The 27,335-nt window shown below is 42.0% G+C and overlaps 3 protein-coding genes across 3 annotated transcripts; 2 read left to right on the top strand and 1 right to left on the bottom strand.

Moving 5' to 3' along the window:
* Window positions 1-150: 150 nt before the first annotated feature.
* Window positions 151-14,842, top strand: LOC140307274 (tyrosine-protein kinase CSK-like). The gene is made up of 13 exons (XM_072386075.1): window positions 151-638; window positions 6,455-6,556; window positions 6,656-6,769; window positions 6,908-7,020; window positions 9,182-9,401; window positions 11,067-11,160; window positions 11,287-11,352; window positions 11,743-11,842; window positions 11,929-12,019; window positions 12,108-12,181; window positions 13,394-13,589; window positions 13,669-13,755; window positions 13,929-14,842. Exons 2-13 carry the CDS (start codon window positions 6,542-6,544, stop codon window positions 14,100-14,102), a joined length of 1,344 nt encoding a protein of 447 aa, XP_072242176.1. The 5' UTR covers window positions 151-638; window positions 6,455-6,541; the 3' UTR covers window positions 14,103-14,842.
* Window positions 14,843-15,060: 218 nt separating this feature from the next.
* Window positions 15,061-18,231, top strand: mapda (N6-Methyl-AMP deaminase). Its single transcript, XM_072386077.1, has 10 exons — window positions 15,061-15,201; window positions 15,341-15,471; window positions 16,163-16,223; window positions 16,308-16,395; window positions 16,500-16,581; window positions 16,677-16,803; window positions 17,229-17,309; window positions 17,397-17,535; window positions 17,614-17,714; window positions 17,806-18,231. Exons 1-10 carry the CDS (start codon window positions 15,160-15,162, stop codon window positions 17,995-17,997), a joined length of 1,044 nt encoding a protein of 347 aa, XP_072242178.1. The 5' UTR covers window positions 15,061-15,159; the 3' UTR covers window positions 17,998-18,231.
* nat10 (N-acetyltransferase 10) lies at window positions 18,115-25,630 on the bottom strand. Its single transcript, XM_072386076.1, has 29 exons — window positions 25,502-25,630; window positions 25,163-25,283; window positions 24,961-25,052; window positions 24,699-24,870; window positions 24,480-24,602; window positions 24,327-24,388; window positions 24,126-24,240; window positions 23,746-23,853; window positions 23,444-23,577; window positions 23,246-23,339; window positions 23,062-23,160; window positions 22,822-22,958; window positions 22,416-22,540; window positions 22,180-22,330; window positions 21,637-21,733; window positions 21,417-21,533; window positions 21,189-21,290; window positions 21,025-21,099; window positions 20,780-20,896; window positions 20,573-20,706; window positions 20,441-20,489; window positions 20,257-20,353; window positions 20,054-20,161; window positions 19,797-19,969; window positions 19,594-19,713; window positions 19,385-19,483; window positions 18,741-18,814; window positions 18,584-18,664; window positions 18,115-18,488 (listed from the first exon to the last, which is right to left on the bottom strand). Exons 2-29 carry the CDS (start codon window positions 25,274-25,276, stop codon window positions 18,344-18,346), a joined length of 3,114 nt encoding a protein of 1,037 aa, XP_072242177.1. The 5' UTR covers window positions 25,277-25,283; window positions 25,502-25,630; the 3' UTR covers window positions 18,115-18,343.
* Window positions 25,631-27,335: the final 1,705 nt, after the last annotated feature.

Genomic DNA, 27,335 nt, shown 5'->3' on the forward strand with positions numbered 1-27,335 from the left:
GGATGTGTGTGTGTGTGAACTTCTTGTAAACGGTGCCTCATTGGTGACAAGTTCCTTCTACAACTTCACTGAAGTGGATGGTTTGGAAGCGTATTTTTAGCCAGACTATCATAACGCGCATGTGCGCTGTAAAATCAAGGTGGGGCAAAAGAAAACTTGAATGTTTCTGACTGGGAAAACGAGTCCGGCAGCCCCCGGAGTGCACCCAAATTAGCCCGACTGTCGTAGTTCTGCGCCGCTTTCTCAGTTGCTGTTAGTTGTGTGCAACTGAACGCTCTTTCAGCAGAAGTACCGAGCAGAGACGGCTGCGATAAAAGTGCAGGAAAGTTGCACTTTTTCCTCATGACCGCCGTGTGAAATCATGTTGACCGGAGGCGCGCCGACGACCGTCCTGTTTGGGTTTGTTTCGGACTGCTGAAGTTTCGGATCATCTGAGACAGATTTCACTTCTTCCTCATCAGGGACTTAGGTGTTTTTTGCACCTCTCGATCGACTGTCATTCCCTCCTTTTTTTTTTTCTTTTTTTCTGGCGTGAGTGGAAATTGAACATGCTGTTGCTGAAATGAAAACGGACGTCGCAAAGTAGCCTCTTCACCTGCCGTCGCTTCGGATCACTTTGGTTTTTTACCTGCAAACAGGTGAGGTCCGTCTTTCTAAAATGCAGCCTGTGGGTGTTATCAGCGTGTGCGCCTCACTTTCTGCTTCCTGACAGCTCTCACAAGGACACAGTCAACAGGATACATTGCAGTGCTTGTACGTTCACATCTAGACTTTATCCATACTTGCTGTTAGACGATGTGCTTCACATTCACAAAAATACAGACTTTTTAGATGCTTTCTGAACAAATGTGGCCCTTTTGACATCCTCTTTCAAACTTTTGCCACTTCCTGGAGTGGCTGCATCATGCAGCCCCCCTTCTTTTTCTCTGTTACTTCTAACTGACGGTAATGTTACTCATAACGCTGATGACAACACATCTGTTCTGGATATGTTTCCGGCTGCTCTCAGAAATGTTTGCAAGTTGCAAAGTGGTGTCATTCATCGTCGATGCTTTGCTAAAGACCTCGCTTTATTTTACACTGGCCCTCTCAAAGACGGGATTTGTAAAAGAAAAAGCAAAGCCCCCCTGAATAAAACAAAGTACGGTTAAAACAGGGGAGCTGAGGTTTATTCTGGGTCTTAAGGTGATGCCCCAGCCGCTGAAACGTTTCCCTCCTCCGTGACAAAGCCCTGAAGTCTTTCTACTTGCAGCACAGGGCCTCATCCGCTAACGATTATTGTTTTCGAAAGTGACAAACTGCAGTGACATGTCAAGCTGGTGGAACAACTGCATGAAACCACAGCAAAGCGCCGCCGCATCAGCAGAGCAGCTTGCGCTGCACAGTGTGTGCATCGCGCCGCAGCCAGGAAGTGTCCGTCTGCTGCGCAGGGACGCATCTTTGGTGTGTTTGTTTTTTTCATATTTGCACTTGGACATTTTCATACTACCGAGCTTGTCATCTGAACTTTGGATGGCAACAAAATGCAAAGTTCACCCTGGTGGCTGGATGCATAATTAAGGGGATTGCCATTCGCCAACAATCATTGATTTTTTTTCTCTTCCTGTTACTCTGAGAACCGCCGTGTTTCACCCCGTCACTTTTTGGTTATGATGGATGAGACATTAAATTTGCTTTCATGCCTGTGCCATAAGAGTCTCGTGGGAAAAACTGAGGGTCATTAAAGTGATACAATGATGGCTTGTATTGTAGGACCAGGCTCCAGATCTTACTTCCTCTCTCAGGTCCTGCAAACACTTGTCAGTGTCAGTGAAGCCAAGCCGCTGCAGCAGAGTCCAGCTGTAAAGCCAGAGGTTTTGGGTAAAACATCTGGCCAGCTGGGTGAGCTGTTGGCATGCACTCCTTATTTATCTGTAAATTGCTCATTTTCTAACTTCCAATTTGTGCTCACCAGATAAAAGCTCAGTGGTTATGGCAGAAATAATTGTTGCATTCTCTATATCTGTTAGGGTTACTCTGATGCTTTAACAGTGATAACGGGGCATTCCGAGGCTGAAAGGTCAGGATAAGGACTGAATCAGCTGCACATCCGTAAGGGATAATGCTTCAATGGCATAGAAATTATTTGATTTTATGGGTTAAGTATTCATATTTCTTAACTTGGGTGAAAATGTTAGAGATTCAGGTAGCTTTTCAGTGTTAAAGATTAACCAGAAGACTTTGCTTAAGTCAGCTGAAGTCCATAAAAGTGTGTCATTGTCAATAATTTCAGCCCAGTCTAGTCGCCCACGAATTTTGTAGTTATTTTCTATTTCTGGACACCTCAGTTGCATGTCATTTTCACAGCTCGATGTTTCAATCACCATATGACAGTATATGCAGGCTGTGTTTAACTCTCAACCACATTTGGGTTCCAACCCCCCCCCAACCATAACCAGCTATAACAAGTATTATATTCTCTCAATCAAACCAAATGACACAACTAAAGAAAAGTTGTTTTCTTTTAAAAGAAAAGAAAAAAAGGAGAACAATTGCCTCCTACAGGAGTTAAACTCAAGTGTCTTAGATGAAAGCAAATATTTGAAAGGCCTCCATCCAGCACCCGCCCTTTTATAATTGCCTTGTTGTTACTTGACAAAGGTGACAGTGATCAAGAAATTGATCGTGAATGTGTCAAGGAAAAAAAATGACATAATGATTATCATGATGTTGATGACAAGCAAAATAGCTACATAAGGAATGTAGGCGTTGTACACTATTGTGATTGCAACATATTTTGAAAGATATTTTATGACAAGTAAAAGTTCTACAGAATACAGAGAAATAAAATGATGCAGTTATTTGAAGGATACTACTGAATGTTGATATTACTTTTTGATTAAAGGATTATGAGCCCAAGGTCTAAGGTACAAGGATCTCCAAACTATGCTTAGATGCAGTATGGAAGTACATACACTTTGCACTACTTAGATATCAATTTGATGGCTACTTTAGTCATTCTACTTCATTCACTCTCGTTTAAACTTAAAGAGTCATGCATAACGGTGTGTTTCAAGGTGAAAGGTTTTATCTCGCAGCACTTGGCACAATTCTTCACTTTGGATTTTGTCTGCAGGTACATGAGGGAGTGGCAGAGAAAAAGGCCAGAGAAGACATTTCTACATTCCTGTTCTGTCTTGCTCTTTTGCTGTCAAGCTGCCACTGAATCATGCAGATCAGACTGCCTCTTATTAATCAGAGGCACGTTGACCAACAGATTTGGTTTGAACAGAGATATTGTGATGGATAATGAAAATATGCAGACTGCATTACAACATCTACATTGTTCAGTTTGACGTTGTTTGACACCACGTTTAATAAGTTTGGAGAGATTGTGCACTTTGTGCTCTTTCTTCACTCCATTCAGGTTAATTTAGTCAGTGAGCTTATTGGTTTATCTGTTTCTTTTTGTTTGTTTTTTGTTTCCTCTCTAACACACAATCTTGCAAATAGATACACCAATTCATGGTCCAAGTGTGGTGTGTCACGCATGTAAAAAGTACAAACAGGATGGTTTCATCATACCCTCTGAATATAGTTTGAGGAAAAAAAAGCTGATCTATTTCAGACGTGCTGGGCTGAGCTGTTGCTGCACTTAAAGCTGCTTACTGACCGGATTGATTATGATGGACTTCTCAGTGAGACTTCTGTCAGTAGAAACTTGACCAACTCACAATGACAGCCTTGTGTACTCCATGAAAGGGCCAAAGCTGTGGTCTCATGAAGAGCTCTCTGGAAATGGCAGTGTGACTCCATGGCAAACTGTTCCATTCACTCAGCTGCTAGTAGCCTGCTGCTGTGAGGCATTCAGCGTCCCAAAGGAGCTGAAGTAAAGAAGAATTGTTTTGTTGAAGCCTTGGCCTTGTTGATCACTTCCTCTCATGGCAATATCTTTCACCACAGGCTTTACCCAGACACATTCTGTTGAAATCAACAACATTTCAGAGCGTTGTAAGCACAACGTCCTGTTTCAAGGTGTAAATTGGCATGAGTTGGGTCAAAGTTTTCATGCGTTTTTAGGCACACTTGTAGCATGACTCTAAATATGTCAGTGTTGGTCATTTGACCACCATGTTTTTGGAAGGTGGTCAGGAAGATGTGACATGAAGATTGTTTTGTGGAAAAGCCTTTGCAATGACTCACTGTTTTCGACCCAGCGACATCAGTAGATGCTTTGTATCTCTGAGGTCGTTACCGAAGCCACATTCAGCTCGTGCTTATTGTTGAGTCTGTCTGTCTTTAGTCCGATCTTCAACAGTTTTCAGCTGCAGGTCACATGTATTGAGGGCAGGTGTAGAGATGGCTCTACATGTACAATGTTTCCTGCTGGAAGGGCAGGACATGTGGTTTTTAGTTGTTTCCCATTCTTTCAGCATCCTATATAGCTTTTTTTGTGCATGTGAAAGACTTTTCTGACTTTACTGGTTTACATCGCAGTGTAACACATTTGCGTAATTCCTGGCCGCTGGCTAATTTGACTCAGCCCTAAACCAAAAAAGTAAACGATTGTCTCGCATTTCAACATTTTGACAAGCTGGTCAACCTGAGTAGATTTGGCCTTTGTTTGTTTGGTTTGTTAACATATTAGAGCAGCTCTTATAGACCCATTAAATAGAACAATGAACTTTATAAATACACAAAGTATGGGCCAAATGTAAAAATAATTTGAACCCTTAGTCCTTTTTTATAACTGCTTGAACTAAATCACAGAGAAGTTTAGACTTGGCATTGACTGTAGCGGCCCTTAAACAACGATTTCAGATTAGAACATAACCCAAAGACCAGCATACAAATACTCGTGTGGATCACATCTCATCGACTATTACTTGGACTGATATATCATGTTAACTTGACAGTCGTGGCCAGCAGAAGAGGAATCTTGCTGACATTGGTCAACCACAGACTTATACTTGTTGCTAAAGTTTTCTTATAGCATAGATTCTATTTCTGAAACTAGATTATGAAGAACTTGGGAGACTGTGGTATGTTGTACAATTATTGGCCATAATAGACAAACCATCACCAAGATATTTGGCACTCTCACTTTTAGAAAGGTAAGGTATTTTCAGTTTGTTGCAGGGGGCTTGTTAGATGTCACTAAATCCTACACACAGTATCATAAGGTCTATGTGCCATTGCTTTGAGCTAATAGCTAACATTTTCTGACTTTGCTGTATTCTTTTTATTTCTGGTCTTGTAGTTCTAGACTAAAATGCTTCAAGAAAACAAAATCAATTTAGTTTGAGCTTCTCATTTTGAACCTGTTTTGAAGTTTCCGCAAGAGAAGTTGAACTGTGAAAGTTTTCTCTCATCTTTTTGCTTCTCGACCCTCTGCACTGTCTGAAATGTCAAAGTGTAGCATTTTGTGGGCTGGGATGAGCAGGGAGGAAGTTGATGGTTGTGGGAAATGCATCCAGATTCTTTTGTCCCTCGTGCAGAAGACAGCTGCCGTGATCCACAGAGGACAACATCCGCCACATACTACACCAAGTAATGGCAATCCTGTCATTGTCAGTGTCCTTTCTTTCATGTTTCTAAGCATCCCACCTCAGTATTGACATATTCTATCCTGGGATGTCATACAGAGGGTTAACTGCACACTAATGGACATGTCGAAGGATGTGACAGATTGTCAAAGCCAGGATTTTCCCTGCTCACAGAGCCCCTCCGCCTCTCCCTGGGAACTAAAAGAGGAAGAAAGGAAGTGGGACAACAAGGGAAAATTGAGCATGACTTAATCCATAGGTCATCATTTAACTATGACGCCTCTGCTCTGATTTGTTGTGTATGTATCATGGAAACGCTGGCCCTGGGGTGACTCAGGCCAGTGTCGTAGTGGCTGCTTTACTGGCATAAAGAAGTGATGGGCTGGACAAATCTCTTGAGTCTGGTCAGATCTCACCACAAGTTTGCATTCCAGTGCTGGAAGATAGCTATCTTGATTCCTATGGTCCAGTAACTGAGGCTAAGATGGAGGTATAAATGAACTGGGTTTCCATATGCAATGCAAAATATGAAGTGAATCAAGTTTTCTTCCTTTTGTTCTTCCAATGATGTTAGAATAAAAATCTTGCTTTGTGTATTTTTGGTCTGTCTGAACACTGAAAGCTGCTCTATATGTTAAAGAGTCAATGTCCTGCGTCATGGAAACATTCTGCACCCGTTGTGAAAGTGTGATTAAAAAGGAAGGCTTGTTGGTTCTGCTTTCTGTATGAGCGAGTTATTTTTACTGGCACTGTCTGATCGGATGTTACTCTAGTGCCTTCAGATAATGGCTGACCTGTATGCTTTGAAATACCAGGCACATCTGCACAGAAGAACCACAAATTTAATGTGTTCCTGTGAATTTGTTTGTGGTGAGGGGAATATTACTGAAGCGAGAACATCCTACTCACTGTTCTGTTTCTCTTTATAGGTACTGTATGTGTGTGTGTGTGTGTTTATCAGCTCTAATGGTAGCAGCTAGTAAACCTCACCTGTGAGAGGATAGAAGCACCTCACCATGACAGAGGTCCAGGTAAGAAAGACCTGTGGAGTCCAGACATTTCTGCGCATCAAAAATGATTATAGTTAAATATTTTTTTAAGTTACATGTGATCCACTAACATTGTTACAGAGTCCATGGCCACGGGGCACAGAGTGTGTGGCCAGGTACAACTTCAAGGGCACATCAGAGCAGGACCTGCCGTTTAACAAAGGAGACGTGTTGACGATCGTCGTTGTCACTAAAGTAAATCCAACCTTTGTTCCTTTAAAGACCGCGTGTCGTGTTTGACTGTGCAGTTGAGTCTTTAAACATGAGAGCACATGCTGTGACTTTATCATCAAATGACTTACTTATGGACATCGCTGACACTTTGTGTTTCAGGACCCTAACTGGTACAAAGCTAAAAATGCTGCAGGCCTCGAGGGAACAATACCTGCCAACTATGTTCAGAAAAGAGAAGGTGTGAAATCTGGCGGCAAGCTGAGTCTGATGCCGTGAGTAAACAGCTTATCTTGGTTTCTTAACTTCTGAAATCCAATTTATCTTTTATTGCAAAAGCAGGCATCATTAGATGAATGTATCCGCTGCATGTCTGCAGAAGGCTGATGGCCTATTTGTCGTGGCAGTGATGCTGTGGTTGTGCGAATGGAGACCACAGCTCGAATGGGCGGTGTTGTCATTGCAGTGCACTTGTCTGCCTCCACCTAAGCTTTGCATGAACTCGGCAGAACTTCCTGTTGTTTCTTTTCTATTTCAGCCTGAAGTAATCTCAAAAATCTCCCTGTTTGCCCACGTGATGGGTTTCCATGTGCCTGATTGTGTCTGTGCATGAATGATAGGCTTATTTATAGTGCACTTGATCACAAAATTATGTCTCAGATGACTTTTTGAAGATAAAACTGCACTTACTATATAAGAACCAATACACGCACACAAAGATAAGTGATATGAAAATTAATTTGACATATCTGTCAGGAAGATGTAAGCTCCCTACATGAGCTCCCATTAGACTAATGTATCCATGGTTATAGAAAACATCTTGGCACTCATGCACATTGTTAGCTGTTAAGCTAAAACAGATACTTATAAAAAAAAAACTCATCTCATAACATAAGATGTATTTCTCAATTTAGAAAATGTCACTAGCACTTGATATGAGAGCAAAGTAGTTTAGGGAATGTAGGGACTTTTGACTTGCCCACGAAATGACATCCCATAATATAGGACTGAAAGGAAACTGCTTCCACAAGCCTCTTCCTACAAATCAGAGGGAAAATGCTTGTATTTCTATGACGAAAGGCCTTTGTCTCAGCTTTCCAACAAGGTTATTTGTGTGATATTTAAATTTCTTATGGAGCCACATGCAAATGCTGATACTGTACATTCTAAAAGCTCCATTTGAATATGTAACTGCCTTAGTAATAAAACTGGTCACAGTGAAGATGCAAAATATTGTAATCTATACACCTGGATGCTGAAAATATTATTTGAAGTATTTGCATTAAAGGCCCATTTAAGGATACTTATGATTTCATATGGTTGATTAAAAATGAAAAGAGGATTATTTCCCAAAGATAGAAATAAACCAGCCACCCAGGTCAGAAAAGGCAGGGTGGCTTTATGAACCATAGGAGACTCTTATTTAACTGTTCCTGTCTTTACACACTGAGGTCTTTTAAACAAGTTTAATGCTTCCCATCCGATGCTGACAGGGACTAATATTTGGAAAAAATCTAATTTTGAAGTGTAAGTGTTTTGTATTGTCTAAATGAGAAACTCGAAGCTGAGATTGTATAGCTCCTCCTCTGCTAAGACTAATGCCCAATTTTGCAGTTCTTAAGAAAGCCTTGATCGTCCCTTTTTTGCTCATTCGCCACCTCTTCACTAAGTTTCATGAAACTCAGCTAAATAGCTTCTGAGGGATGTTGCTGACGGACAAACGAACGAACGAGATCTGTCTCAAACTCACCCACCTACTCTCACCTCGACAAATGAATAATTCTGTACATAAGGAAACGCACCTGTCAGGACACTGCATTTAAGATATAAGAAGAAGAATCGTGTGTAACAATAAGCCTACAAGTCCTTAGAAAATGAGTTGGTATTGACTGCACACTTGATTGAGAAATTTAAAATATGAATCTTTAAAATATTACTCTAAAAACCCATTAATTCCTTATTAACACTTGACCAGTGAATAAACAGGACAAAAACCCACACTGCATGCACTTACTCCTTGAACAACTATAAGAACAATGTCTGAGGAAAGAGATTATAACAATTCCTAAAGGAAGGACAACTTGGAAAGGAGGCATTAAGACCGCAGCTGTTTCTACTCTCTTTCAGGGGAACAAATATGAGCACTATGTCAATTGTAACTACAAGCTTGAAATATATATATATTTTTAAGATTACATTGATTTTATATAAAATGCTTTTGAAAACAAAAGTCAGTTTCAGCATCTTAACTGACAAAGAGGACATAGAATATGATCCTAAATAAGAATCATGCGAGGTTTTTAAATAATACAGATAAAGATAGTGAGTTATTTTAGTTTCTAAGGACGAAACGTATTATCATTCATAAGTTTTTCACCATGATATATCTAATTTTGCTCTGTTGTTCTCATTTTTCGCTGGCTTTTCTACTTCCAGATGGTTTCATGGGAAGATAACTCGGGATCAGGCCGAGGGGCTGCTTAACCCCCCTGAGACTGGCCTGTTTTTGGTGCGAGAGAGCACCAACTTCCCCGGTGACTACACTCTCTGTGTGAGCTGCGATGGTAAGGTGGAGCACTACCGCATCATCTACAAAGACGGCAAGCTCACCATCGACGATGAGGTCTATTTTGACAACCTCATGCAGCTGGTTGAGGTGAGACGTGGTCAGGTTTTTTTTCTGCTAGATAAAACTAGGTGATGTTAGTGTTAGGTCTGCTATATTGGGTTCATTATGTGCTGGTTTAAGAGTCCCGTCCCAACTGTACGACTTCAGAGATGATGTGCAGTTCCTGGAACATATAATGAACAGGAAGTGTCGAAGAGGAAGTGAACAGTATGCGGAGGTTCAGAGTTCTAACCTCAAAAAGAGCAGAGACCTTTACTCTCAAACTGACTTTTTCCTGTGTGATAATCTTATTTTTAACTTTAGCTTACTTTAAAATAAGTAGAAAAAAAATGATCTGTACCAATGAATTTAATATCTCTAAGGTTTTTCCATTTGTCCACTATTTGTTGACTTTATTTGATCAAACAGCCCTCTGTTGGTCACTCTGACACACTGCTCACTGTTTGCTTCTGAATTGTGGTACAGAGGTTTCTGTGTAGTAAACATTTTTATTGCGGCTGTTTTAGTTTTGACAAAGGTGGTACTGTTGCCTGCTTCAGTTTTCTTTAAAAAACCAAGAATACCAAATGCTGTATGAATTCACAAGAGATCGGAAGACAGAAGGAGTTCACCCACTAAACTCTGTTCTTATCCTTGTAAAAAAGGCATGAAAATAAAAATTTGTTTATGAAAAGTCAATGAAGGGCCTTCTTCTGTTCAGACTGGACATATATATGACAAGACATGCAGCTCTGGAATTGGTTACAGTGGTTTATGGTTCTGTTGGACTGAATGTGCCTTTATGAGGCCATAAAGAGTCAACAGCCTTTTGAAAACAATAGAAAGGCTGTACCATAAAACTGATATTTCCCCTTGAAGTTTGCATTTAAGTTGCTTTTTTTTTTCATTAAAAGAAAATAACTTTACTAAGATGGAAAAGGATAACCTAACAGCTAATGTTTGTGGTGCATGAGAAAGTGGCAGCATTGGTTGATTTGAAAAAAAAAAAAAATGTAATAGCTTAATATAAGAAATGAATCTAACGTTCCAATAAAGGAAAAAACATTAAGACCTTTAAAGAAAACCTTCAACTTTAACGTCTCTTGTGAAACACTGTGCACTCAGTATATCAGCAGACTTTCAGTTAGCTTGGCAGGGAGCCAAAAGATCCTAATCTACTGAGCTGAGACCATCTTGATACGATGGTTTGTCTTGTTTCTAAGTTTCTGCATGACTTGGGTCCTCCCCCTCTTAGAAGCAAACAAGTGACACACTGTGCGAGGGATATTGTACATATAAGGAGGGCTGCCTTGGGACTGTCAGCTTTTTCAGTTAGTGCAACAACCACATGGAACAATTCAACCCACCTTTATTTGTATCGCTGCAAGTTTACCGCACAACTCACCTCAGGGCACTAAACCATTTGAGCATGTGACATTTTGGCAACAGATGAAGGAAAAAATGTTTTGAACCAGACTGTTCTACCGCTGATCAGAGTTTGCGCAAAATAAACTTTAAACGATTTCCAGACAGTTTGTGACCATACCCTGCAACTTATTCAACGACACAGAGGTGTGCTTTGGATTCTGATTGGTACATAGTCTCTGATTTGAAGTATTGTGTTTTGATGTATTTATGGGTTGTTCTTTTTGACTGTCCTGTTCATTTTAAACTGTGTACACTGTCATGTAACTTGTTCTTTCATTGTTCCAGCACTACACCAAAGATGCTGATGGTCTGTGTACCAAACTAATCAAGCCAAAGCTGGAGGAGGGGACAGTGGCAGCTCAGGATGAGTTTTCCAGGAGTGAGTACCAGTTTGTTTATTTATAAAACTGCTGCAGTGTAGACTTTTGGTGTATTAGAGCCAGTATGGGTTATATGTATTTGTTAGATACTAACTGTGTGTGTTTCCTCTTTAATTGGCCAACAGGCGGCTGGTCGATGAACAGAAAGGAGCTGAAGCTGCAGCAGGTTATTGGAAAAGGAGAATTTGGAGGCAAGTAGCTTTTTATTTCCACTGTATAGTAAAGATGAGCTTGATCTGTTTCATTGCTTGCATGTGTCAGAAATATTTTGTGGGAATATGTGGACAGTGGAAAAGCGGATTATAAGCTTATAAATTATGCATAAAGAGGTGGCATGATTAGCAGCATTTTGCCTTTAAAACAGCGTGTTCCTGACAAGCAGAGTGTGAGGTTAGTGAAATGCTTGGCCAAGAATCCAGTAGGGCTTAAACAAAGATTGCGTCTTCTCTTTTTGCATCACCACATAAATTTGAATAACCGTTGTCATCGAACAGGATCTTCTGTGTTTTTCCTGCTCAGGATCAAATGCATTCAAATTCCCCGGTTGTTCATTATATGGTCATTGTTTATGACTATTACAGATGTCATGGTGGGAGACTACAGAGGGACTAAAGTAGCTGTGAAGTGCATAAAGAATGACGCTACGGCACAGGCTTTTATCGCAGAGGCCTCTGTCATGACGTAAGGAAATAAATGCGTAGTTGTTGTTTTTGAGAACCGCAAATGAACTCACAGTAACATGTGCGCACGTTCTTCTCCTTCCCCAGGCAACTACGGCACAATAACCTGGTACAGCTGCTTGGAGTGATTGTGGAGGAGAAAGGAAGTCTTTTTATAGTTACCGAATATATGGCCAAGGTAGGTGCCCTACTATCTGATAGATGTAACATCTATTTACTGTCTGTGGATGTCAAACAAGTTATTTTATTTTATATTTTTTTTCCAGGGCTGTTTGGTTGACTATTTACGTTCCAGAGGTCGTACAGTACTCGGTGGAGATGCACTCCTTAATTTTACTTTGTGAGTATCTCTGCAGTGTTTCACAGTGTGTGCAGTTAGGCTGTGCAGTAGTGTAGCCTACATTTAGTTTCTATATTAAATCACCATGCTCACTATTATGGGGGGGGGGTCCAATACTCGGTGTGAGGCGAAAATTTGCCTGTGAAGTTGGTTGTGCAGCGAAGCACAATGTGCAGAAGATGCCTACAACATGATTACTCTGCATACTTCCAGTGGTTTAATTACGGGCTTGTGTATGCTCGGCCTTTTTTGTGCTGTTAGAGCCTTAAATCTTCACTAACTGCACCACTAAGGAGCATTTAGTATCTGTATGTAAACACGTTTTTAAGGACAAGAAGAGCTGTGTGAATGTGTATCTGTTTCTTACAATTGTTTGTGTTGATTTTGCAGCATAAAACATGGCTCCAAAATTGTACAAATAAACGATGAGCTGAAAAAGACGACAGGTTTACAGATGTTTCGTGATACTGAGAATGAATTAGACTGGCTTGTAACCGCTGAGCACCAACAGCAATTTAAGCCTCGATTTCTAGTTGAAATTTGGGTGGAGAGCGCTGAACGTGCAAGATGTCTTCTCAGCTAGCTAGCAAATTAGAAATTCCTTACAGAGAGAACTGAAAATCACCTCCTTGATAACCTCGAGTCAGTTTAAATGAATGGTGTCAAACTGTTTTACCACTGCCTGTTGTTTTGTTCATTTCTATGATACATTTATGTTCTTATTGAATGTTCCCTCTTAGCCTGTGGTGTCATATTTTCATATAATGATTTTTTAAAATCTTACTCAATCTCGTTGCAAATTAGGGAACTTAAATATCATATTATGGAAATACGTAGACTTTGTGCTGCCAGCTAGGGGGCATTGTAACCCGAGTACATGCGCATGTTAAATCAGAAACTGTTCACGGCTGTATCTCGTGTGTGCAAGTGCAGCTTCAGCTCCCCTGAGGGCAGAGTGTGACTGCGGTGTGTTATCAACTTGTTTTATGACAGGTTTGTGAGTTTGAAATGATGTAGGTGTCATGGATACAATGTGTGATCAGATCATTGTTTGCGGGGCTGAATTTTTTTAACCAGTTCTCACTCGATAAGTGAATTTGGTATATTTGTCAGAAAACTAAACAGTGCATCTTTAATAATGAGGATAATAATAATGAACAAAATTGTGTTCAACACATACCTGAACTCGGTGTATACTTTTGTGTTTAACAGAGATGTTTGTGAAGCCATGGCTTACCTGGAGGCCAACAACTTTGTGCATCGAGACTTAGCAGCCCGAAATGTTCTTGTGTCGGACGACAACATTGCCAAAGTCAGTGACTTTGGTTTGACCAAGGAGGCCTCTTCCACTCAGGATACAGCTAAGCTGCCTGTGAAGTGGACGTCACCGGAGGCCCTCAGAGAAAAGGTACACTGCTGGGGCACCATTCTGAGTACCCACACATCGTGAAAAGCCTCTCATGTATGCTTTTCTCTTTCAATCACAGAAATTCTCCACTAAATCAGATGTTTGGAGCTATGGAATTCTGCTTTGGGAGATTTACTCCTTTGGCCGAGTCCCTTATCCAAGAATTGTAAGTATCAATGTCAGAGGTTTCTAGTAAACTCTTCTTTAATCTATTGAATGTTTGGGGGAAAATGTCAGACAGAACACAAGCATCTTAAACACATTTTGTTGTGTGTTCTGCTGTCACTCTGTGAAGTACTTTACAGAAACCGTTTTTTTGTTGTTGTTTTTTTTCTGTAGCCCTTGAAAGATGTGGTGCCACGGGTGGAGAAGGGTTACAAAATGGACTGTCCAGATGGCTGTCCTGAAGTCGTGTATAACATCATGAAACAGTGCTGGAACCTGGATCCTGCTGCTCGACCAAGCTTTCACATGCTGAAGGAGTGGCTACAACACATCATTCAGAAAAAGTGATTTTCCTCTGCTTTTCATTTTTTGATCACTGGGACCATAACCTGAGGGGAAAAAAATTGGAAAAAAAAATGTTGACGACTTCTCTATTTTTTTTTCAAATTTCACAGCAAAAAGTGTTTTCTTTAACTGTAACGGTGTCAAACTTCTGCTTCATTTAAACTGCGACAACTCTTACTGGTTCCGTTGCATAGGACTAAAAGGTTTGTTATCAAGATTTAATGAGAAACTGTCAGTGCATCAAGTCTTTCCTTAGAACACAGCACTGCCTCAGAGCCAAAGTGCCTTGATATTCATATTTTTATATGAATCTATCGTCATATTGGTGACATCTTTTAGGTTTGAACTTGTCAATTATAAGTTGTGCACTCAGTTGACTGGATTCATGGTATCCGTTTTTGTTTTTTACAGTTGCCAGGTACACCTGTTTGCATGAATGTTGAATTCTTGTGTCTGTTGGACTAAATTAAGATGACTTATGCAGCTTTATTTCTCATTGTTAAATGATATTAGGTGCGTCTTGGCTTTTTGATCTTTTTTCAAGTAAAAAAAAATGAAGCTCACGTGCTGATATAACACCATGTAGTGCAGTTTTGTAAAACCGGATTTCTTTTGTTGAAAATTTTAATCTGACATATTTTTCACAATGTGAGCCATTGGGTTTAATAAAACTGTCTGGATTTTTATGTTGAATATATATGTGCTATGCTGCCATTTTCAACAATAAAAATTTGAATATGAAAGGTTTTCTTATTTTATCTATCGGTATAAAGTAGAAGGTTTGACATTTTAGTTTCTTTTTCAAATTATAACAAACTTTGAATGTGTGAGTAAACTGAAATGTTTGAATTCGGTGTTTTGCCATTAACTGAGTTCAAAGAATGAAGAAAAAATAGATACGGGAGAGGCGGAACTTATAGAAGCAGGGACTTGTTTCTCTGTTGCACGACGTGGTGCGTCAGGAAAATGTAGACTGAACACAGCAGCAGGTTGGTGTCAACGAAATCAGGACGGACCGACAAAGCCCAAGCACCCACCCGAGGTCGTGTTTTACTTCGTGATGGATGGAGATGACTCCTTTTATCGAGAGCTGCCGAAGGTGGTAAGTGAACTGTGTGACGTAATGACAGTTGTTCTGAAGAGAAGGACTTTGAAGGAGTTCATGAGGGGGTAACTGCAGTTAAAGCTGGTGTTGGCTGACTTTTTTTTTTTGCCTAACGTCATCGTTTTGCTGTCGCCAGGAGCTCCACGCGCACCTCAACGGCTCAGTGAGCTTCCAAACCATCGAGAGGCTCATCAGCCGGAAGCCGCATCTCAACATCGAGCACAGCATGACGGCCATCGGAAAGGGTCAACGTAGGACTCTGGATGAGTGCGTCTGTTATCTATTCACACTTTAATATGAAACTCAGACTGAAATACACGGCGGTAGCTGATGTAGTCAGATTATTATCAGATTACGAATAAGTAACCATCATCATCCCGGATTTAATTTGAAGAAATGTGTAAACGGATCATAGCTTCGTTACCAAAGGTTTCTCGATTATATTTTGATTACCTCCTTGAAATATTGCACGTTGAAGTATTTTTTTTATTGTGATGTTAATCTACGAAAATATACTGTATATCTGTGTAAGTTATTGATCTTAAATTGCCACATTTTACAATCACATTTTTTTCTTAGTTTATTCATTTAAGACATTTAAACACAAGTTGTCCAAAGTCCTGAACGACGCCAGACACGATAAGAGAAAAAACAAGACAACTTTTAAACAGAAAACCTCATTTTAATGATTATATGTGGACATTTTCTTTTCGTGAACTCAACGAATGCTTCTTTTGAGTAAAAAAGATAGAATTAAAAAGCAGCAACCACAAATAATGCAAAAGAACTGGTGTCCCTGTGATCTGGAAAGCAGACAGTACATCTGTATTTTGTGTCAGTATTGTTTATAAAGGATACGTGGATTGGACCAGCTGTTCCTCCACAGAGTGTTTCATCTTGTAAATGGTTTAAAGAAAATTCAGTAAAATGACAGTTTCACTGGCTCACATGTCTGCAGATGCTTTGAGGTCTTCAAGGTAATCCATAAACTGGTGGATACGGAGGAGGATATCCAGATGGTGAGAACCAGCTCTCAGTTAAACATGTTGCTTTCTTTTCTCCCCCCCGAGTAGCTGCAACAGATAATTTTGTTTTCTGTTCAGGTGGCTACGGATGTTATCAGGGAGTTTGCAGCCGATGGCGTCAGATATTTGGAGCTCAGAAGTACTCCAAGAGAGGAGAAAACTACAGGTAGGAAAGTCAACATGGTGAAAGGTGTTTTGATTGGATGGTTTATGGTCAGGGTTGTTCCAACAGTTTACAGATTCATACTCTCTTTTTTTTGTTTTTCCTAGGATTAACTAAAAAGAGTTATATTGAGACTGTCATCGGAGCCATCCAGCAGTGTAAAAACAATGGAGTGGACATTGATGTCAGGTAGGTGCACCTCCTACAGCAGCAGAGAACAACAAGTCCAGTCTGTTCCTGGAGAGTGCAGCAGCGCATGACATTAAACGTTATTTATCCTAAAGGTTTCTGGTGGCCATTGACCGCAGGAATGGGACTGAGGTTGCCATGGAGACGGTGAAGCTGGCTGAAGAGTTTATGCTGTCATCTGATGGTTTGGTGGTGGGAATCGACCTCAGCGGAGATCCAACGGTTTGTAGGAATGTTGGGGCTCGCGCGAAAATGCCCCAAAAAAAACACTGAATTGGTTTTAGTAAGTTACAGCGTCATGCCACTAGCAATGGAGAAGTTTAGCTGAATTTCAGGAAATCAAAACCCTTTGTGCTCAGTGTAGTTTTGCTGTTTGAATGCAAAACATTTTTTCTTATATGCTTAAAAAATTAAAAAGGCCTGATGATAATCATTTACATACCTTTTCATCTGGTGAATGGACTCAAGTATTACTGTGTTATTATAAATAGTGTATTTTTATGTATTTTGATGCATCACTGTATTTATTTTAATTTTTTACCTGCCACCTTCTTCCATATCAGGTATCATTAACTATCAGGATGGAAATGTCACTTGGTAATTTATGTGGGAATATGTTGTGATACTGATGTAGCTTTTGTTTGAAGGTGGGCCACGGCAAAGACCTTCTTCCTGCTTTAGAGAGGGCCAGAAACTGTGGACTGAAGTTGTCACTGCATCTCTCCGAGGTATGATCGTTTCATATTGTTATCTTTTATCTTAAGCCTCATTATGTGTAAGAACAACGTCGTATGTTACAACAAACGTGATTCCAGGTTCCATCGCAGCTGGAGGAGTCAGATTTGCTGTTGAATCTTCCTCCCGACAGGATCGGTCATGGAACCTTCTTACATCCTGAAATGGGTGGTTCTCAAAGCCTTGTTGACAAAGTGGTGAAGAACAACATACCGCTGGGTGAGACTGAGCTCGGAAATAGTGTGTGGAGAGCACTGAGATGACACAAGTCCGATATCCTGCTTTGTTTTCTTGCAGAGCTTTGCCTGACATCGAACGTTAAAGGACAAACTGTGCCGTGTTACTCCCAGCATCACTTCAAATACTGGTACCAGCTTGGACATCCGTGTGTGCTTTGTGTAAGTTTTCTCCCTGTAAAACTCCTCTCCTGAAAAAAATGTGTCAAAGATAAGCCTTGAATGGTTGTTTTTTTTCTTTGTCTGGTTACAGACCGATGATAAAGGAGTCTTTTGTACAGACTTGTCTCAGGAATATCAGCTGGCCGCGTCCACGTTCGGCCTCAGTCGTGAGGATGTGTGGAAGCTCTCCCAGCGGGCCATAGACTCCATCTTCGCAGAAGAAGCTGTGAAACAGCGGCTCAGACAGAGGTGGAATGATCTACATTGTCAGGTGTTCAAGTGACCTGCTCGGTGGGGCTTAGAGCCCAATCATATACCTCAGGTTTTAGTTTGGAGAAGAGAAAACTCTCCATCAACTTTTTACAATTATGTATAGAAATGACAGCCCAAAGACAAACTAAAAGTAAAAGACTTATTTAATACATCGAGCCTGAAGTGTGGTATTTTCTGTTGATTTGCAGGGTTTCACAGAACATATTAGAAACAAAGTTGTTGTGCAGCGTTCCCCCTCTGAGGAGCAGGGAAAGAATAATCTAAATAAGAAGGATAACCACTGTGGGTACACCTCAGAGTCTGCAAGCGAGTCCAAGAAAATCCATGCAGTCCCGTCACTGCAGCGCTCTCATCTGTCACGCCTTCTTTCCAAATTTTCCATGTCTGTCCTTGTTCTTCTTGAATTTTCCATGCTGGAGCTCCTTCTTCTTCGACTTCCCATGCTGAGGAGCCCCATTGCTCGCTATAGCGTCCCCCCCTTCCCATTTCCTCTTCTTGTCACTGTTGGAAATGAGACAAATTTAGAAAAAAAAAAACTTCCACAACAACCAAACAGTGCACTTCCGCCTTGTCAATATTCTGAGTGCCCACCGCACCTTTTGATGCTAACGATAGCCGTGTTCCCCGCTTTCTTCAGCACCTGGTCCCACTCCTCATCATCTCCACGGATCTTGTATCTGAAACAAAGAAAATCGCGATAAAGACTCGACTCAAAAACGCAAAACAAGCCCACCCTTCCAGCCTCAAACTCACTCTTCCAGGTCCATTTCCTTTACTTTTTCCAGATCCTTCTTGTGTCTCTCCTCAAACTCTTTCGCGGCATCATTCTGTCAATGAACAAAATGCATTTAGCGTCAAACGCCTTTAAAAATTCCATTAAGACGTGAAAAGTAAACATTTTGCTGAAATATGGAATCGCGACTCTTACAACGTCGGAGCTCAAGTTTATGTCTGAACTGTATGAATAGTCTCTAAGTGGTGGCAGTTTCGGTTCAAATGCTAAATGATGCTTCCCTATAAGCAATTTTGCCACACACCAACAACATATCCTGCAATCTGTTCCTATGAGTGATGGTGAGTGACTTTTACCGCAGACAAAGGAGAAAATGACAGTTTCAATAAAAAAAAATTTAAAAAAGCACGTGCTGATTGGCTTTATGATGAGCAAGACTACAGCAGCAAGACGATAAAAGCACAGATTTTACTGTTAACACATGGAGTATAAAGTGAGTCAGGCTGCTTGCAAGGAGGCTAACATGCTAACTCCAGTAGGTATCAGATGTCTGTTTGGTTTTTACACGACAGCCATTTTCTCTCATATTTAACTGAAAATTTTAGCTGATTATTGAATGTTTTAAACATTTTTAAAACTTAAAAAAAAAAAAAAGTTCACGTACCAGATCTTCATTAAGGCTCCTGACAGTGGGCTCCATGGTAACATCTTTAGTGGCTGCCATCTCAGCTTCAATATCTTTTTCCTGGATGCTGGTGTACACCTAGTACAGAAAGAATGAACCCGATAAAGCACTGAGGTGACTGGAGCCGTATAAATCGCAGGTTCATCTTAGGCTCTTTCTAATACGATTCAGTACTGTAGTCGACTCACTTGCACAAATTTTCGGATGAGGCGGTTGAAGAGGCCCATGAGCTGGGAGCCCGGGAGCTCGATTTCCTTTTCTAGCTGCTCCACGGACTTGTGCTGCAGTCCTATTCCGAGCAGTAGAGCCTGGAGAAGAACAGTCAGCCAATCAATATCTAAAGCGAAATGCTTTAGAGAAAAAGGGACGGTAAACGTCAGGGGAAACCTACACACTGAGCTGCTGAGAGGGAGGTGTCACCGAGCTGCTTCAGAAAGAACATGCGTGCCACCGCTGGGATGAGGTCCATGATGAGGTGGTAGTCCACCATGCTCCTTGAGTACAGCTCCAGGCGTTTGAGATCGTAGGGGGTGAAATGCGCCGCCAGCTCGGAGCTACTGAGAGCTGTTGAGATCAGAGAGGAGTCAGGTCAGGCGTGTTGACACACATCGTTTTACTCTGTAAGGCGTAAAGTTTGAGAAGTCTTACTGCCGGCCTCCTCCTTGGACTTCTTATTCTGCAAAATACTGAGTGCCAAGCTCGGATGGAAACTGCTGAACTGGTAAGAAAGCAGAGCCAGGAAGCGCCGGCGGAAATCTGAGGAGAACAAAATAAAAAAATAAAAAAAACTACTTAGGAGCAGAGCAATGGGACGACACAAACCAGTGCTCAGGTAGAGCAGCCAAATTCACCTTTCCAGAAGGCTGACAGCCACTGGCTCTGCCCCGGGGAGTCGTCTGTATTCAGCTCTTTCAGCATCACACAAGAGTGCTCTCCGGTCAGGTCATTCTACATTTAAAAAAAGAAGAAGCTAAAATAAGAGCGATGACAACACGACACAGAAACACAAAACGCTGGCTAAACAATAATACTTACAGGAGTTTGTCTTAAGTAGACAGGACTATAACCCGCTTTCTTCCAGAACCTGACAATTTACAAACAGCGTTAAATAACTTTTAACTCTCTGAAATTCAAAACATCTCCCTCTTTCTTCACATTCAAACTCACTTGAGCAGCTGTGCAGTGAGGCCATAGGAGACCCCTAAATAGTCCAGCCGCTCTGCTCTCCTCTCACTGAGCTTCAGCAGCAGAGGAGGGAGCTCTTTACGCGGCGTGATCACCTCCTCCAGCAGACTCACAGCCTGGAAAACGAGCAGATCCGTCAGACCGGACGTATGCATGCAGCCAGATGTTACTGGGAGCGCTCCGTCTTACCTCGCTGCTGACAGGGGTGATTTCGGTGTGGTTTGAGTGCGTGCTCTCATCCATGGTGGGAAACTTGCCCTCGTAGTACATCTGCAACAGCTGAAGAGCCCTCGAGCCGTAGCCCATCTGTGGGACAGGCCGACACTCGTCAAGTCATGAAAAATAAAATGGCTCCCATTTCCTCAGGCTAAGGGCCTTCAGTTGAACCGGAGCAGTACGCCACAGCCAGTTCAGTTAAAAACAGGAACTCTTACCCCTTGGTAGTCTGGGTTGACAGCTATCCGCACCACTCTGCCTCCAGACAGGCTGCCAAACTCCGGGTCTTGAAACTGAAGGTTAGAGCAGAGAATTGAATCGTTTGGACTGTAAAAACACAAGCTTCAATGATTTGGTCGAAAGCTTAGCAAACAGTGACTACCTGTTCTGAAACAGTCCAAGGAATGAGGTCCCCTGAGGCCTTCTTCCCTCTGGACAGACTGTTAAGGATGGACTGCCTTGATATTTCCCCCTCGAGACATACCTGAGGGGCCGGACAAAGAAGACACGTACAAGTCAAAATGAAAATCTGGTCTGCAATAAAAAAATTAAAAAAAAAAAATCAAACTCTTAGTGATTGGGCTGCACTTTAATTTGTGTCATACAATACCTGCACCACAGCGAGGACCTCAGGCAGGGAGTTCTGTGTGGGAGGGACTGGTGGCAGGAGGCAGAAGAGGTGATGGGCCGGAGCATCGGACAGCATCTGCAGGTCGTTGGGAGAATTCTGGAAACGGACGGATCAAAGAGTCAGCAAACCGACACACAGAGTCCACAACAGGTGGTCCGTGGGATATTAAGCTCAGTGTTGGTAAGGTAATAAATATCACCTTGTAGTGCGATGCCACGTAGAGAGCCATCAGCCTTTGGAGAAAAGCCTCAGATGCTTTGTGGTAACAGAAGAGTGTGTCTCTGTTGACATAATATCTGGACAGCGTTGATTAAGGACAAACATGACATGAGATACAACTTGTAGCACTGCGGGTACGAGTGCGTCACTCTCAGCGGAAGGAGGGATCTGCTACAGGCCATCTGAAGCTAAGCTAAACTGAATGAAAATGTAGGATTTCCAAAGAGGAAAAAACAAAACTTCAGATGACAAAGTTTGTTACATCATCATGGCGGTAATATCAAACCACAGGAGCATCAGCGGTAATAAAACTGCATTCATTTGGGAACCTCACAAACAACTAAACATTACCGTATTTATTCCAAAATCCAAAAGCTTTGTCTGAATGATGTGTGAATTTGCCGATTTCCTGCCTAAGAGCTTCTCTTTAGTGATGGACGCATTTCCATTTTCAACATTTTTACACATGAAACAAGTATTAATGGAAATTAATGGCAGATAAATGAAAAAAAAAAAAGGATACAGGTCGCAGGTCTGTGGCAGTGGGCAGCCAGAAATGAGCCTGGGAATGTTGAGACAGTCGAGGCAGAGCAGCTCATTCAGCCACTTCTCCACCGCGTCTCCTGGAGCGTACCGAATGGACTCGTGCAGGGAAACCTCGTGGAGAGTGCGAGCTGTGGACGGACCGGGCAACACTGCAGTCACTCAGACGACAGACACACACCGAGCGTGCGTTTAGCAAAAGAGCGACGTGCCTACCTGCTGCTAGCCTCGCTGTGTTGGCGTTTCTGTTCTCCGCCGACAAGCTCTGCTGACTGTCTGCACTCTGCTGCCTCAGCTGCTGGATCAGTTTGAGGGAAAGAGAGCGCCCGGTGCCTTCGTACCTGCATAAAGAAGGTAAACAGAGACCCTAAACACACACTGCAGAGAGCTGAAGGGTTTAACAATTCCTCAAACAACTGTCCATTACGGTAAGAGTTATTGTAGTTATTTTTGGGAGCAAAAACAAGGAGAAATAATCAGCAGGATCATTGATCTGAGATTCTGTTTTTCAGCTTGAAATTCATATTACGTAACAACGTTTCTCAAAAATGTGGTCGGTCTGTGCGTCTTCAATCATATAAAGACTAAATGAAAGAAGAATGTGATTATAGTTACTACTGACCCGTTGATGGTGGAGGCCATGAAAACCAGATAAGGTCCCAGCAGTTTCTTCACAAGAGGGAGAGGGATGGCTGCAGCCTCATCGATGACCAGCAGCTCGGCCTGGCCCAGCTTCACGGCGTCACCAGGGTGGATGTACTGTTGGGCACAGAAAAAGGTCACATGTGTGTGCTTCACCCTTTTTTTTCTTTTTATATGGCAAATAAGACAAAGTAAAGACGGGCTTTCCGGTCTCAGTCACCTGAATCGTCTGGCGATGTTCTTTGAAGATGTTCACCCGCACCACGGCTTTGTTGAACTCCGGATTCAAAGACTGGATGATCTCGTAGTCGAGATGCTCCTGCAAACAAACAAGAATGTCAGGAGCTCGTTCTCAGAGTGAAGAGATGGACCCAAATGGGGGAAAACATGCTAGCACCGTCTACCTGATACTGCAGGGCATCAAAGCCTTTGAAGACAAACTCAAACATGGTGTGAAGGTTGTCTGGGCTTGGGGAGGTGACAAAGATGTTGGAGTAGCTGAATTTAGAAAAAAATAAATAAAATAAGAGCAGGAAATGATTGGCGATGATGGACGACAATTGAAGAGGCAAAATGCTGTGGCAATAAGGAGTGATCTGTACCCAAAAGCCACAGCTGCAGCAACAGCCATCCCCATAGCAGCTGACTTCCCTCGGCCTCGGGCAGCAGTCAGAGCCACGGTGCTCCTCAGCGTCTTCTCCGATATTGCCTCGATAAACTTCAGCACCGCCTTTGCCTACAGGACAACGCAGGCATCAAAAATGACAACTGGTACGTGATTATTAACAGACTCACTTTCCAGGAAAAAAACAGAAATCGCTCAAAATGTTGAGCCATATGTGGATTTGACTGGTGCAATTCTAATGAGCGGCTAATGTGTTTGTAGCATTTAAAAGGCTCTGACTTGGTCCATGGTCCTGCAGGAATCCACCAACACGCCAACAGGCTGAGTGTCCTGAAGCGACTCCTTGAGATCCTTCAGCTCCTGCTCTCGAGGAGACAAACCATCCTCCTGAAGGGGACAAGGAAACCAAACTAAAACCAGTAAATAGGATGTGAACGGTGCTTTTCTTTTGTCTAAATGACCCACAGAAGGTCTTTGAGAGCCTGCAGCTACTACTTAAGAGAGCTTTGTTCAACCAACTAATATTTCATTTAAAAAAATTATAAAGCACAGAAAAGCCAAGCATCAGTTTTAGCAATGACTTTGACCTGATAAATAAGTTCAATTTCATTACACTTATGGTCGACTTTCTTCTTTTGTTCCCACTGTAACACAGGTACCTGAGTCTTTGGAGGGACTGGCTTGATGTTTGCCATGTTGCTGGAGATCGGCAGGATGTTAAGTTGGTCGTCGATGACAACACAATTTTTGCAAGAAGCGAGAGACAGAAGGAACCTACAAAACACAAATGTGGAATTATTGCCCAATTATTTTTGTCCCATTCACTAAATATCCTCACTGAAAGCCAGAGAAACACCAACCTCTCATTGAACCTGCCGACCACATCCTGGTGAGCCTCAGTCCTGTACCGGGAGTGCACATCCTGGGGGGGGGGGGGGGGGGGACAGGTCTGTGAGGGCATCTGAGCAGTAAAACTATGTGTGGTGTGGGAATGAAGCAAGATCAAGACTCACCATGGTCATGGTGTACAGCTGCTTGAGGGAGTTCATCGTCCGGAGCAGAATGACCACGATGCCACCTCCCTCCACTGTCTCAACAGTTCTTGCCAAAAGGTTGGGCGTGAGAGATTCAAAATCCTGTGTGAAAAGTAAAACAACTGGATGTTAAGATTGAAAACAAAGATGTTCTGAATTATTTTTAATTATTTAAAAAAAAAAAAAAAGTCATCTCACCTGCAAGACGCACATGCCGAAGGTGTTTCCCAGGATCTTATGTGTCTCGTTATAGTAACAGTAGCGGATGTTGGTGGCAGCGACGAAGAGTTCGAACGGGTCGTCCTGGTTCAGATTCAGTGTGCCAGTTTTAATCTTCTTCTGCAGCTGTCTCATGCGCTTCTTCCGATTGCTGCCTCAGACATACTGGACATGTCAAACCTCTGTCTGCTTTTCAAATCACATGAATCATACCACACCACTCAGTCATTTTAACACTCACCTGCTGAATCCCAAGTCTTTCTTGTAGCACCAGAGCACTGAGGGTCGAGCTCTAACTGCAGCTTTAGACAGCATGTGATGCAGGATCACAACCTGGATCAGAGGCAGACTGGATTGTTTTGATGCTGCAAGCGAAGGAACTCGCACAACAATGACAAATCGAACAAACAATTTGTCAGTGAGAACGGGAGGTGATGGATTACCTGATCTCTCCCACGATCTCCCACCACTACAAACATGGTCCGGTGCTGCAAAGTGACTCCATTCTCTATCTGGACCCGAATCCGGTTGTCTACCTTTTTGCGGACTGTCGCCATCGTCTTCCTGCCACAGAAACATTAAAACTTATCTGGCGCACACCTAGAAAATCCCACAGATGCAAATACACGCGCGGCAGTGCATCATATCCATAAAGTTCTACCAGCAAAGTGATGTCAAGAAAAGGCTACACCGGAGCCGAGACGAGTTATTCTATCAACAGACAACACGAGCACAGAGGACTGTGGAATAAAATAAAATAAAACAGCAAAGTTTCTTTTTACCTTGTATCAAAGTTAAACTGGCAGGGACTTAATCTTACAAAATACCCGAGGAGTCAAGTTAAAGTGAATCTACACGCCAGCCATCATGCTGTTGATACACTCACGTGGAGACAGCGGCTCATGGAGGACCCCTGCATGACGTCAAAACCGTGCGACGTTTTTCAAAAAGTTTTTTGGCAGGAAACGAGGCAAATGCTGCTTGTGGAGAAAAAATATTTTCCACTTTATCCCAGATGCACACACTCATAGTACGCTTCTGTAGAAATAATAACATGTGTCAAGTAATGTAAAGTAATATATATATATATTTATACACACACATATATATGTGTATATACACTGCTCAAAAAATAAAGGGAACATTTAAACAACACAAAGTCAATCGCACTTCTGTGAAATCAACCTGTCCAGTTAGGAAGCAACACTGGATGTAAATCAATTTCACCCGCTGTTTTGGAAATGCAACAGACATTTTGACACCCTAAAATAATAATATATTTTGTGATAATAGAGATAAGTAATTTAATGGGTTGTAATATAAAAAATCTGTGGGATTAAAAAGTTAAATAAATTCATAAATAGTATTTAATGGGATTGGCTAAAACATCTAAAATAACCAAAAATGAGGTGGTTAAACTGGTAAAAGTGTTTATTTTATATTGTATACTTTGTTGTTTGTTTCTTTTTTGCCAGTGATCTGTACAGCTCGTACAATCTGTGATCGATTGCTTTTGTCTCGTGCTCACTTATCTGGGGAATATGCGTTATTTCCCTCATGATGTATTTTGTGTTATTTGCACAATATGTTTTATGTACTTTAAGTGAGTTTATTAGAAGTTTGCTGAGTTAGAGACATTGCATGATTTAATAGTGATAGCTATCTGAAAATCAAGGTTATTTCTGTAATACTGCTTGTATTGTTTTAATTTTTGTGTATTTGTGTAAATTCTGAGAGATAATACTTCCTGTAGATTACTGCTTTTGTGGATTGTTAATTTTTGTATACTTGTTCAACTCATTTGAGTAAAATCCTTGCTGAGGAAACATCACTCGCTTAATTATTTCTCCCCTATTTTCAGGGGCGTAACAACAACAGGTGGAAATGAGAGGCAATTAGCAAGACAACCCCTATAAAGGAGTGGTTGTGTAGGTGGTGACCACAGACCATTTCTCTGCTCTCATCCTTTCTGGCTGATGTTTTGGTCACTTTTGTATTTTGTTAGTGCTCTCACCCCTGGAGGTAGCATGAGGCGGTGTCTACCCCCCACAGAAGTTGCTCAGGTAGTGCAGCTCATCCAGGATGGCACATCAATGCGAGCTGTGGCAAGAAGGTTTGCTGTGTCTCTCAGCACAGTGTCCAGAGCATGGAGGAGATACCAGGAGACGTGGAGGGGGCCGTAAGAGGGCAACAACCCAGCAGCAGGACCACTCCCTCCTCCTTTGTGCGAGGAGGAACAGGAGGAGCTCTGTCAGAGCCGTGCAAAATGACCTCCAGCAGGCCACTAATGTGCATGTACCTCATCCTTAGGTGGTACCAGGATGAGCTCCTCAGATCCATTGTGAGACCATATGCTGGTGCAGTGGGTCCTGGGTTCCTTCTGATGCATGACAATGCCAGGCCTCATGTGGCTGAAGTGTGTCAGCAGTTCCTGCACGATGAAGGCATTGATGCTATGGACTGGCCTGTCCGTTCCCCAGACCTGAATCCAATTGAGCACATCTGGGACATCATGTCTCGTTCCATCCACCGACGCCACATTGCACCACACTGTCCAGGAGGTGACTGATGCTTTAATCCAGGTCGGGGAGGAGATCCCTCAGGAGAACATCCGCC

This window comes from Leuresthes tenuis, unplaced genomic scaffold (genome assembly GCF_036924035.1).
Source record: "Leuresthes tenuis unplaced genomic scaffold, fLeuTen1.0.hap1 SCAF_5, whole genome shotgun sequence".
NCBI lineage: Eukaryota > Metazoa > Chordata > Actinopteri > Atheriniformes > Atherinopsidae > Leuresthes > Leuresthes tenuis.

Bases quoted from the DNA above. Each gene is read 5' to 3' on its own strand.
- mapda (XM_072386077.1), top strand. From the start codon at position 15,160: ATGGATGGAGATGACTCCTTTTATCGAGAGCTGCCGAAGGTG. The intron at 17,310-17,396 runs GTATGATCGTTT...ACGTGATTCCAG, and splicing joins TGTCACTGCATCTCTCCGAG to GTTCCATCGCAGCTGGAGGA. The intron at 17,715-17,805 runs GTAAGTTTTCTC...GTCTGGTTACAG, and splicing joins GACATCCGTGTGTGCTTTGT to ACCGATGATAAAGGAGTCTT.
- nat10 (XM_072386076.1), bottom strand. From the start codon at position 25,276: ATGGCGACAGTCCGCAAAAAGGTAGACAACCGGATTCGGGTCCAGATA. The intron at 24,603-24,698 runs GTGAGATGACTT...CTTTTCACACAG, and splicing joins TCGGCATGTGCGTCTTGCAG to GATTTTGAATCTCTCACGCC. The intron at 22,331-22,415 runs GTAGGCACGTCG...GTCCGTCCACAG, and splicing joins CACAGCGAGGCTAGCAGCAG to CTCGCACTCTCCACGAGGTT.
- LOC140307274 (XM_072386075.1), top strand. The intron at 7,021-9,181 runs GTGAGTAAACAG...TTCTACTTCCAG, and splicing joins GGCAAGCTGAGTCTGATGCC to ATGGTTTCATGGGAAGATAA. The intron at 9,402-11,066 runs GTGAGACGTGGT...TCATTGTTCCAG, and splicing joins ACCTCATGCAGCTGGTTGAG to CACTACACCAAAGATGCTGA.